General features: G+C 44.4%; 1 protein-coding gene and 1 non-coding gene across 2 annotated transcripts; one reads left to right on the forward strand and one right to left on the reverse strand.

Annotated features, from left to right (window-relative positions):
• Nucleotides 1-3,712: 3,712 nt before the first annotated feature.
• Nucleotides 3,713-5,841, forward strand: LOC140910626 (uncharacterized). The gene is made up of 2 exons (XM_073342053.1): nucleotides 3,713-4,642; nucleotides 5,219-5,841. The coding sequence occupies exons 1-2, from the start codon at nucleotides 4,066-4,068 to the stop codon at nucleotides 5,737-5,739; spliced, it is 1,098 nt and encodes a 365-aa protein (XP_073198154.1). The 5' UTR covers nucleotides 3,713-4,065; the 3' UTR covers nucleotides 5,740-5,841.
• Nucleotides 5,842-9,902: 4,061 nt separating this feature from the next.
• LOC140911018 (small nucleolar RNA SNORA26) lies at nucleotides 9,903-10,020 on the reverse strand. The gene has a single exon (XR_012158811.1). It is a non-coding gene; the product is annotated as a small nucleolar RNA SNORA26 (small nucleolar RNA).
• Between the last annotated feature and the right edge of the window lie 2,151 nt (nucleotides 10,021-12,171).

A 12,171-nucleotide genomic window follows, 5' to 3' on the forward strand; every position in this document is an offset into this window, starting at 1 on the left:
CAGTCAATTCCACTCAAAGCAGGAGCTGATGCTTGAGCAGTCAGTCAGGGCTAACCTAAATTTGCAATCACCAACCAGATTCAAAACAGGAGACACTCAGAGTGCAGAGAAAACGGGGGGAGGGAGAGGAGCAGTAGTGATCTCAGGTGCACAAGCTATACATTCTAGCAAAGTCTACAAGATGTAAGAAAACACATATCAAGCCCAAATCTGCCATTAGTTACACCAGCGTAACTTTACTAAGTTCAGCTGAATTACTTCAAATTTATATCTGTGTGACTGATAATAGTATTTGGCTCTTTGTGATTTAGAGTAACTATTTTCCAGTGCCACCTGAGAATGTATGCCCTCCACCTCTCCTTTATATCTCTTCCAGTGAACTTAGAGAAAAATGAAATTTTTTGTATTATCATAGTGCCTGGGAAATTCTTATAGATATATAAAATATAACTATATATATAAAAAAAAGTTTAAAAAGACACTATCCAGTTAGTCACTGGCACACTATACAGCTGGAAGGATCTGCCTGCAGAATCACAGCCTATGTAGTCCAACAGTTTTTATGTTTCCTCACTGATTGCATTTGCTCCAGCTTATTCCTGGATGTCAAGTCACAATATCCACGTAATATCATACTTTGTTGCTCTACATGTTAAAGTTGCCATACAAATATAATTAATCCAAATCAGTTAATCAGAGTGGGGGTTATAATTTTGCATGAATAGGAATAAGTCATTGACTCCTTTTGTTTGTGTAAATGTACCTAAAAATTAAACAACATCCGTTCATTCCATTATTTTTAATACAATATTTTTTGCAGCTTTCCATGAATCTCAATTACTCCAAAATTAAATGAGTAAATTGTCTAAGACACTGGATGTTCACTGAAGTCAGCTGTTTTTTCAATCAATTTGTATTATACTTTTAAACATCACCAATTCAAAACCACAATCTATGCACAGCACTTCTTACAAAATATAAACCATATGCATGTAACATAGAAAGGCCACTAACGGATTTCTCTCATAATTATATTAACGTATTGTAAAGTATTAATTTTCCAGAACACTAAAAGTGCTCACTGTATAATTGACATTTCTGTTTAATGTTTACAATCTAAAACTATTTTGATTTTGTAATAAAACCAATTTTACTGTAAACCTTGTCAACCATTCTAAAAGCTGTGCATTAAAAAACTCTAGTTTCCATGTAAACAAGTGTTGGCAGATATTTTCCGTATATAGAAAGTGGCCAGTTTCATTTAACTTACATGTGCATTAGTTCCAAGAATAGTCAATACTCATTTGCACTGAAGACTTTGGAGCAATAAACTAAGTTGTGGGTGACTATATTCTCTGAACTATAGTTCTCTTGGTTACAAAGGAATATTTGTCTACTCTTATCCTTACAATCCCTTCTAGAAGGAGTATGTTCTGAAACAAAGGTTTTCCTTTTATCTGCAAAAATAAAAGGAGGACTTGTGGAACCTTAGAGATTAACAAATTTATTTGAGCATACGCTTTCGTGAGCTACAGCTCACTTCATTGGATTACTATTTCTCTGCACACCCCTCTCATGCCACATCATCTGCATTTGACATTTGTAATTACTGAAAAGTTAAGAGTTAGCTAGTGGTAGAGTGGAGCTTACTGAGAAACACCTGCTTTAAGTACACCATTAGTGTACAGAAATTTGTACATTAGTGAAGTAGCAATAAAGTCCTATAGCGAGAGCAAAAAAGGTTCAAAGGAGGCAGATAACTGGGGGCGGAAAATGCTTTCACCACAGTAAAAGAATAAACATTTGTAAAAGGTGAAGACTCTGGTCTTGGTAGGTAAATAAAGAGAGAGGAATAGGTTTTAAAAATACTCGCATTTTAAGTCTATATACATTCAGTTATGGAGTTGGTATCTTAGAGTTTAACATTTAAAAGGTATTTTTTCCAAAGTCCAACTCTAACTACTTGCATGATTGTTGGATCTTATGCTAGAAGACATCAATTCAAGCTGGTAAAACCCAATATTACAAGATATTTTAGAGCTCCCTTTTTAGTTCTCATTATAGCCAGCAAAGGTAATCTATAGCACAATATGGCAGCGCTAGCTAATGTGCTGAATACTTGCTCCAAAAGCTCCCAGCAGTACTGTAGGGAAGGGGTCTGGATTTTGGGCCCAAAAAACTTAAAAATTAAAAAGAAAAGGGGTACTTGTGGCATGTTAGAGACTAACAAATTTATTTGAGCATAAACTTTCGTGAGCTTCATCATCCAACGAAGCGAGCTATAGCTCACAAAAGCTTATGCTCAAATAAATTTGTTAGTCTCTAAGGTGCCACAAGTACCCCTTTTCTTTTTGCAAATACAGACTAACACAGCAGCTACTCTGAAACTTAAAAACTAAACTTATTTTTGAGCATTTAGGTCTTAATTCTCAAGTGTTACGTTTTGGTGATTCTCCTACACTGCTTTCAACAATTTACATTTTTTCTAGTATGGTCTCCATCTACTAATGGTCCTTTCTCCTCCCCCCAAAATTTTTTTTGAAGTACTATTCAAGATTTGTCTTTTCTTTTTGCATATAACCTAGGATGTAATGTGGACATGAAAAGAAAATGCACTATCCCCTCATTAACAGTTTATTCATCAGGTGCACAACCTCTTCAGAAACTCTATATAAGAAGCTAAAGTGGAACATGTGCCCAAAAGAAAAAATATATATAATCCAGCCAAGCCCTCCAAAACTGTACTGTGCACAACAAATCTGAGATGAATTTTTATAAACTGGCTTAATTAGTCATTGAAACAATTTATCTAAGGGATATGGTGGCTTCCCCATTCCTTTAAGTCAAGACTGCATATCTAAATGATGTGTTTGCTCTATAGCATGGGTTCTCAAACTGGGGATGGCGACCCCTCAAAGGGTCATGAGCTGTCTCCACTTCCAAACGCTGCTTTGTGTCCATCATTTATAATAGTGTTAAATATAAAAAATGTTTTTAATTTATAAGGGGAGGGAGTAGGGAAGGTCACACTGAGAGGCTTGCTGTGTGAAAGGGGTCACAGTTTCAGAGTGGTAGCCGTGTTAGTCTGTATCAGCAAAAACAAGGAGTACATGTGGCACCTTAGAGACTAACAAATTTATTTGGGCATAAGCTTTTGTAGGCTAAAACCCCACTTCATCAGATGCATGGAGTGGAAAATAGTAGGAAGATATATATATACACACAATATATGAAAAGATGGGAGTTGCCTTATTAAGTGGGCGGGGGGATCAGTTCTAATGAGACAATTCAATTACAGTGGGCTATTATCAACAGGAGGAAAAAAATCACTTCTGTAGCAGTAGTCAGGGTGGCCTATTTCAAACTGCTGACAGGCAGGTGCAAGTAACAGTAGGGGGAGAATAGTTTTTCCTATGCCTGTGGGCCCTGTGCCTAGGAGCTGGACCTGCTGCAGGCCACTTCCAGGGCACAGGAAGCCTGCCTTAGCACCCCCACTGCACTGCTTACTGGAAGCCACCCAAAGTAAGCCCATGCCCCAATCCCCTGCCCCAGCCTTGAGCCCCTTCCTGCACCCCAAGCCCAGAGCTCCCTCCCACAACCTGAACCCCTTATCCCAAGCTGTTGGTCATAGGCAAATGCCTGGTTATACTACTTTATCTAGTTAATTCAGTGGACAATTGCAAGACCATTAGATGAGTTTTGAGACTAAGCCCTGGTCTACACTAGGACTTTAGGTCGAATTTAGCAGCGTTAAATCGATTTAAACCTGCACCCGTCCACACAGTGAAGCCCTTTATTTCGACTTAAAGGGCTCTTTAAATCGATTTCCTTACTCCACCCCTGACAAGTGGATTAGCGCTTAAATCGACGTTCCCAGCTCGAATTTGGGGTACTGTGGACACAATTCGATGGTATTGGCCTCCGGGAGCTATCCCAGAGTGCTCCATTCTGACCGCTCTGGACAGCACTCTCAACTCAGATGCACTGGCCAGGTAGACAGGAAAAGAACCGCGAACTTTTGAATCTCATTTCCTGTTTGGCCAGCGTGGCAAGCTGCAGGTGACCATGCAGAGCTCATCAGCACAGGTGACCATGATGGAGTCCCAGAATCGCAAAAGAGCTCCAGCATGGACCGAACGGGAGGTACGGGATCTGATCGCTGTTTGGGGAGAGGAATCCGTGCTATCAGAACTCCGTTCCAGTTTTCGAAATGCCAAAACCTTTGTGAAAATCTCCCAGGGCATGAAGGACAGAGGCCATAACAGGGACCCGAAGCAGTGCCACGTGAAACTGAAGGAGCTGAGGCAAGCCTACCAGAAAACCAGAGAGGTGAACAGCCGCTCTGGGTCAGAGCCCCAAACATGCCGCTTCTATGATGAGCTGCATGCCATTTTAGGGGGTTCAGCCACCACTACCCCAGCCGTGTTGTTTGACTCCTTCAATGGAGATGGAGGCAATACGGAAGCAGGTTTTGGGGACGAAGAAGATGAGGAGGAGGTTGTAGATAGCTCACAGCAAGCAAGCGGAGAAACCGGTTTTCCTGACAGCCAGGAACTGTTTCTCACCCTAGACCTGGAGCCAGTACCCCCCGAACCCACCCAAGGCTGCCTCCTGGACCCAGCAGGCGGAGAAGGGACCTCTGGTGAGTGTACCTTTTAAAATGCTATACATGGTTTAAAAGCAAGCATGTGAAAGGATTACTTTGCCCTGGCATTTGCGGTTCTCCTAGATGTAGTCCTAAAGCCTTTGCAAAAGGTTTCTGGGGAGGGCAGCCTTATTTCGTCCTTCATGGTAGGACACTTTTATCACTCCAGGCCAGTAACACATACTCGGGAATCACTGTAGAACAAAGCATTGCAGTGTATGTTTGCTGGCATTCAACCAAAATCCGTTCTTTCTCTCTCTGTGTTATCCTCAGGAGAGTGAGATATAATTCATGGTCACCTGGTTGAAATAGGGTGCTTTTCTTCAGGGACACATTCCTGCTGGGCTGTTTGCCTGTGGCTGAACAGAAATGTTCCCCGCTGTTAGCCACGGGGAGGGAGGAGGGTTGAGGGGGTAGTCACGCGGTAGGAGGAGGCAAAATGCGACCTTGTAACGAAAGCACATGTGCTATGTATGTAATGTTAACAGCAAGGTTTACCCTGAAAGAGTGTAGCGACTGTTTTATAAAATGTGTCTTTTTAAATACAGCTGTCCCTTTTTTTTTCTCCACCAGCTGGATGTGTTTCAATGATCACAGGATCTTCTCCTTCCCAGAGGCTAGTGAAGCTTAGAAAGAAAAAAAAACGCACTCGAGATGAAATGTTCTCCGAGCTAATGCTGTCCTCCCACACTGACAGAGCACAGACGAATGCGTGGAGGCAAATAATGTCAGAGTGCAGGAAAGCACAAAATGACCGGGAGGAGAGGTGGAGGGCTGAAGAGAGTAAGTGGCGGGCTGAAGAGAGGGCTGAAGCTCAAATGTGGCGGCAGCGTGATGAGAGGAGGCAGGATTCAATGCTGAGGCTGCTGCAGGACCAAACCAGAATGCTCCAGTGTATGGTTGAGCTGCAGCAAAGGCAGCTGGAGCACAGACTGCCACTGCTGCCCCTCTGTAACCAACCGCCCTCCTCCCCAAGTTCCATAGCCTCCACACCCAGACGCCCAAGAACGCGGTGGGGGGGCCTCCGGCCAACCAGCGACTCCACAACAGAGGATTGCCCAAAAAAAAGAAGGCTGTCATTCAATAAATTGTAAAGTTGTAAACTTTTAAAGTGCTGTGCTTAAAGTGCTGTGCGGCATTTTCCTTCCCTCCTCCACCACCCCTCCTGGGATACCTTGGTAGTCATCCCCCTATTTGTGTGATGAATGAATAACGAATGCATGACTGTGAAGCAGCAATGACTTTATTGCCTCTGCAAGCGGTGATTAAAGGGAGGAGGGGACGGTGGTTAGCTTACAGGGAAGTAGAGTGAACCAAGGGGCAGGGGGTTTCCATCAAGGAGAAACAAACAGAACTTTCACACTGTAGCCTGGCCAGTCATGAAACTGGTTTTCAAAGCTTCTCTGATGCGTACCGCGCCCTCCTGAGCTCTTCTAACCGCCCTGGTGTCTGGCTGCGCGTAACCAGCAGCCAGGCGATTTGCCTCAATCTCCCACCCCGCCATAAACATCTCCCCCTTACTCTCACAGATATTGTGGAGCACACAGCAAGCAGTAATAACAGTGGGAATATTGGTTTCGCTGAGGTCTAAGCGAGTCAGTAAACTGCGCCAGCGCGCCTTTAAACGTCCAAATGCACATTCTACCACCATTCTGCACTTGCTCAGCCTGTAGTTGAACAGCTCCTGACTAGTGTCCAGGCTGCCTGTGTACGGCTTCATGAGCCATGGCATTAAGGGGTAGGCTGGGTCCCCAAGGATACATATAGGCATTTCAACATCCCCAACAGTTATTTTCTGGTCTGGGAAGAAAGTCCCTTCCTGCAGCTTTTGAAACAGACCAGAGTTCCTGAAGATGCGAGCGTCATGCACCTTTCCCGGCCATCCCACGTTGATGTTGGTGAAACGTTCCTTGTGATCCACCAGAGCTTGCAGCACTATCGAAAAGTACCCCTTGCGGTTTATGTACTCAGCGGCTTGGTGCTCTGGTGCCAAGATAGGGATATGGGTTCCGTCTATAGCCCCACCACAGTTAGGGAATCCCATTGCAGCAAAGCCATCCACTATGACCTGCACATTTCCCAGGGTCACTACCCTTGATATCAGCAGATCTTTGATTGCGTGAGCTACTTGCATCACAGCAGCCCCCACAGTAGATTTGCCTACTCCAAATTGATTCCCAACTGACCGGTAGCTGTCTGGCGTTGCAAGCTTCCACAGGGCTATCGCCACTCGCTTCTCAACTGTGAGGGCTGCTCTCAGCCTGGTATTCATGCGCTTCAGGGCAGGGGAAAGCAAGTCACAAAGTTCCATGAAAGTGCCCTTACGCATGCGAAAGTTTCGCAGCCACTGGGAATCGTCCCAGACCTGCAACACTATGCGGTCCCACCAGTCTGTGCTTGTTTCCCGAGCCCAGAATCGGCGTTCCACAGCATGAACCTGCCCCATTAGCACCATGATGCATGCATTGGCAGGGCCCATGCTTTCAGAGAAATCTGTGTCCATGTCCTGATCACTCACGGGACCGCGCTGACGTCGCCTCCTCGCCCGGTATCGCGTTGCCATGTTCTGGTGCTGCATATACTGCTGGATAATGCGTGTGGTGGTTGATGTGCTCCTAATTGCCAAAATGAGCTCAGCGGCCTCCATGCTTGCCTTGGTATGGCGTCTGCACAGAAAGAAGGCGCGGAACGATTGTCTGCCGTTGCTCTGACGGAGGGAGGGGCGACTGACGACACGGCTTACAGGGTTGGCTTCAGGGAGCTAAAATCAACAAAGGGTGTGCCTGTACATCAAGGAGTATTTCAGGCAGGACTGCACGGAGGGTTCCAATAAGAAATGGTGCACCAAAGTTATCGTTGTTATTGGAACAAGGAGGTTAGCCTGGCCTCTGATTGATACATGGCTAGATTAACCTCGCTGCGCCTTCTCTGTGACTGACTGCAGTGTGATCTAGACAGGGGAGGAGGCAAATGAGTCCAAAACAAATCTGGTCTATTTCTTGTTCTGACCCACTCCATCGATCCTTTACATCTTTGGCTGGCAGCAGACAAAAAAGGCACGAAATGATTGTCTGCCCTTGCTTTCATGGGGGGAGGGAGGGTGGGAACGGGGTCCTGACGCTATGTACCCAGAACCACCCGCGACAATGTTTTAGCCCCATCAGGCATTGGGATCTCAACCCAGAATTCCAGTGGGCAGCGGAGACTGCGGGAACTGTGGGATAGCTACCCACAGTGCAACGCTCCAGAAGTCGATGCTTGCCTCGGTACTGTGGAAGTGCTCCGCCGAGTTAATGCACTTTCTGTGGGGGGACACACACTCGAATATATAAAACCGATTTCAAAAAAACCGACTTCTATAAATTCGACCTAATTTCGTAGTGTAGACATACCCTTAGGAAGACAATACAATAGCATGCTCCACCCCTTTCTTTATAGGGTGACAGAGTAGGCTTGTAACTCACTCTTCTATGGCCTGCCACTACAAAGAACACAGGATTGAAGCACAGGTTATCTTCATTTGCTAACTGGAATAAGTGTAAGGACAGCACTTCGCAAACATTTCTCTATTTTACTACATAAATGTCTGTAGGAAACCACTCGCACGAAAACATTAAGGTCTCCTCAAGTTTTATGAAGACTGACTTTTCACAAAAGGTGACTAAGGTTGGTGTGTCTTTCTACCCTAAAACAAAGGTTAATTTTAGCGTTTTAGGGTAAATTATGCTTTTTTGTAATTTGTTTTATATTTTGACTACACAGGGTTTCCCCAAGTCATTAATTAGTGGAATCTGCCCCAACTGATAAATTACTCCAGCTTCAGTCTGTGGACCACAAGTGACCTGTTTGTCTCAGTGTGTAAGTGGCCTATTGCCTAGATTGTAACCCAGATATGCAAGGTGTAAGCAGAAATACTAATGCCTGAAAAGGTCTGAGTCATCTGCAATGAGATGCTGGGATAGGAACTGTATCTAATGTTTCAGGTTCATCCGCTTCCTCCTCTTCATGCTTCAAATGCTCTGCTGCATTTGTATGCAAAAATGCCCAGGTACATTGTACTTCAAAATTCTTTATTAGTTGAATATAGTGTAAAAAATATTCCCCAAACACTAATTTTGTCTCAAAATCCCAGACAACTTATTCAAAGTAAATTCAAAGATGAATGACTAGTTTTATTCCATTTCAGAATGGAAACATGAGCTGGGTCAAAAATTTAACCATGCAAACTGAAGTGATCAACTGTTGTGCTTTTCTAGCCATTACTTATCTTACTGTTTTTCTACACATTATACATTACTGATTTCATCCATAATCATTTAATTGTACTCTAATCACTACCACACTGTCACCAAAGCAGGAGCTGCAAGTTTGAATCCCTTATATTTTGTTCGTTTTTCCCTGTGGAAGAAAAAAAATTTAATCATCAGCAAAATAATTCACAATTGCAATATATTTGTCATCATGCCTCCAGCTTTCCTCAGCCATTTCCAATTAAAGTGGAGGTCAGCTAAATCAATTTAAGCCAGGTTTCAATTTTAGAGTGTTCACACTAGGATTTAAACTATAAGGCATGTTAAAATTGAGCCATATCAGCAAATCTAGCTGTAATGTAGACAAGGCCTTTTAGTGCTATGACAACATTCAGAGAGCCAAGAATGAAAGTCAAGCTACCAAGTTTATAGCTTACTTTATGCCAATAAATTGAATTGAGTAGTCATGTGACATGAATTATAGCTCTAAAGTGAATTACACTGTCAGCTATTACTAGTAAACAGTCACTGCAAAAGAAAGTTATGATGCAGAGGACTCCCAGACAATCTTACACTGAAATGTTTATTCTCTTGAGACACAGAGAAGTTTCCATGAAAGCGCCTTGGAAAGTTGGCTAGGTACACAAATTTACTTCAACTGGTGACAAATATGTCCCCACCCACCTCAGTGTGATGCTCCTATTTACATTACATACCTGGGGAATTTGTCACTCTTTAAGGGTAGTTTCATGTTCAAGGAGATTCATGTTAGTGTCTTGCAAGTTCTATGAAGTACATCTAGGCACCCGATAATTGTAGATATATTCTGGAGGACTCTGAAACCAGGAAAAGCTTCATGTGATCACAAGAAATTCCCTAACACCATGAAGTAAAGCTAAGCATGGTAATCTGATGCTAGCACCCATGGTTCAAGTCAATGAACCTGAAGAAAACAGATACAATTTTATTCAAAAGGAATTGAAACACATTAAATGGATTTCTCATGAGTTTGTTCCTCCCGACAGGATCCAGAGAAGAGTTTTAATCTCACCTCTGGGTTTTAGAGAGAACTACTATACCCCCCTGTGTTGGCCACCTAAAGCACAGTCTGCCTTAAGAGGGCAAAGCAAAAAAGGGGAAATATTACTAATCATAAAATTCCTTTAACATATTATTCTCAACAAACTCACTGTAATTTAGTGTTGATTTGTAGGTATTTCATAAAAATTCCTACAATTTATCAACCAACCATCTACCACAAAGTAACCATCAAGGCAAACTTTCATCCAATTAGAATCCCTTACTTTCCAGCAGAGGAATTTCTTCATTCCTAAGAGGTGTCTTCATGAGCATTTCAGTCACATGTGACCATTTATCTACACAATATTTTAAAGGACACGTTAAATATGTTTTAAACATAACATAGTAAAGTTCAACATTTTCAATAGATAAGTAATGTAAGTTCACTTTTTAAAATTAGTGATAACAGCCAGCCATAATTTAGGTTTTATTCTATAGAATCCCTTGTATACAATCCAACTATTAATAATCAATTCAGATTCTAAAGCAAAAAGTCAATGGTTCAAGTTTAGAAAAAAATATCTGTTTTCCTAAACTGGTAGCCATTTAAGCCATGGTCAGCCCTAGTAAGTTAAAAAAATCATAGCCATGTTTCTGCAATAGATTTCTTATTCTAAAGATGATAATTTTGTATTTAATTCATACTTAATGTGGCTATTAAATATCTAAAAAGTGAAAGTTCACCTTTCAAAACTTAGTAACTTTTCACTATAATCACAGATACATATTGTAACAGCATACATGTAAGTGTTCAAGCAGTGTTACGATTAAAGCACATGGCAATAGATACACACAAGAATCAACACTGTTAAAGGTTTCAGGGACACTTTTAAACGGAGTAAAAAACCAAAAAAAAACCACCACCCAATACACAGCAGAAATGATCCTTTTTTTAAAAACAAAAACAAAAACGGATCAATGGACAGCTTTGCTGAAGAATTTATCCACCGTGTGATAGACAAGAACCAGTAAATGAAACGGCTTACAGTACTCAATTTTAATTGTCCACATGGAGACAAAATGCAATTTGTTAAATGAACATTAATTGTGCAAGTTGCTTCCCCCCGTGATTTCCAAGTGTTTACAACACAGTAATTTAACGCAGATTGAGCACTTTATCTATCAAAATGTTAATTTCAATGTGCCACTGTCTCTCTGAAGAGAGACACAGGACTAGACTCCGTTAAAAAAAAAAGATGCTAAATACTTTGCAGTAACAGTTAGCTCCGCAGTTTGTGAAACGAATTGTTCAGGGAGCCAAGCGCAGGGCGAGATCAGTGGGTGAAGATTTTTAGTTTGTTACGGTAATATCGCCAGCGTTTGCTAGGAGAAAGACCACGGCCCTGCTGGGCAGCACAGTCCCGCTAACAACGCCCAGCGCACAAGCCAACCCCCCCGCTTCCAGGGAGCCATCCGAGGCGCGGGCAGGCACAGGACGCATCGGTCAGCCCGAGCCGGCCTGGGGTGGAGGCCTCTCGCCGCCAGCCCCGTCACCCCCCCCACCGCGGCAAGGCGCCGGCCCACGCGAGCCGGCCCGTCTCTACCTCCGCAGAGCTCAGTCCTTTCTGCCACCGCGTCGGACGCGCTTCCGGAGCGGCAGCCTCACCCGGCTCCCGCATCCACCGGCGACCCGGGGCGGCGGGGCAGAGTCGCACGCGAGTCCCCGGAGCGGCGTCCCCCGCCCCCACCGGGCGGAACGGCCCCGCCAGGCTGGGGCGAGGGGCGCTCCGCCGCCGGCCCGGGCCCAGCTCCCCATGGAGGAGTCAGGCCGCACGGTCCCTGCTGCCCAGCCGGCGCGGCCCTCAGCGGGGCCGCAGGACCGAGGAGTCACCTCACCCACCAGGACGGGGAGCGAGGACAGAGACCGAGCCCATGCCTCCTCAGAGCTTAAATACTGGCGGGCAGTTACCGCGAGATCTCGCACTCTCATCCTCTCTCTGGTCGCTCCGCGCGTTGGGGGCGGGGCAACCATTGGGGAACAGTCAGTGGCACGGGGAGACGCCGTCCACTAGTGCGCAACTATTGGTGGAGAGGAGGCACGTGACCTAAGCCAACCCGGCGAGTATGGTCCTGCCCGCTCCCCGCCCGACGCGAGTCTCAGGCTGCTGCGAGTGCGGGGCTGGCGGAGTCTGAGCGGCCGAGACCCGCGGGGCGGGGTTAGTTGGCGCCAGACTCATCGCCCCGCCCGGCAGCCGC

Source organism: Lepidochelys kempii, chromosome 4 (assembly GCF_965140265.1).
Source record: "Lepidochelys kempii isolate rLepKem1 chromosome 4, rLepKem1.hap2, whole genome shotgun sequence".
Lineage (NCBI taxonomy): Eukaryota > Metazoa > Chordata > Testudines > Cheloniidae > Lepidochelys > Lepidochelys kempii.

What these genes read in the sequence shown, in the direction of transcription:
- LOC140910626 (XM_073342053.1), top strand. Translation starts at nt 4,066, where the DNA reads ATGCAGAGCTCATCAGCACAGGTGACCATGATGGAGTCCCAGAATCGC. An exon ending in AGGCGGAGAAGGGACCTCTG is followed by an intron (nt 4,643 to 5,218) that starts GTGAGTGTACCT and finishes TTTCTCCACCAG; the next exon opens with CTGGATGTGTTTCAATGATC.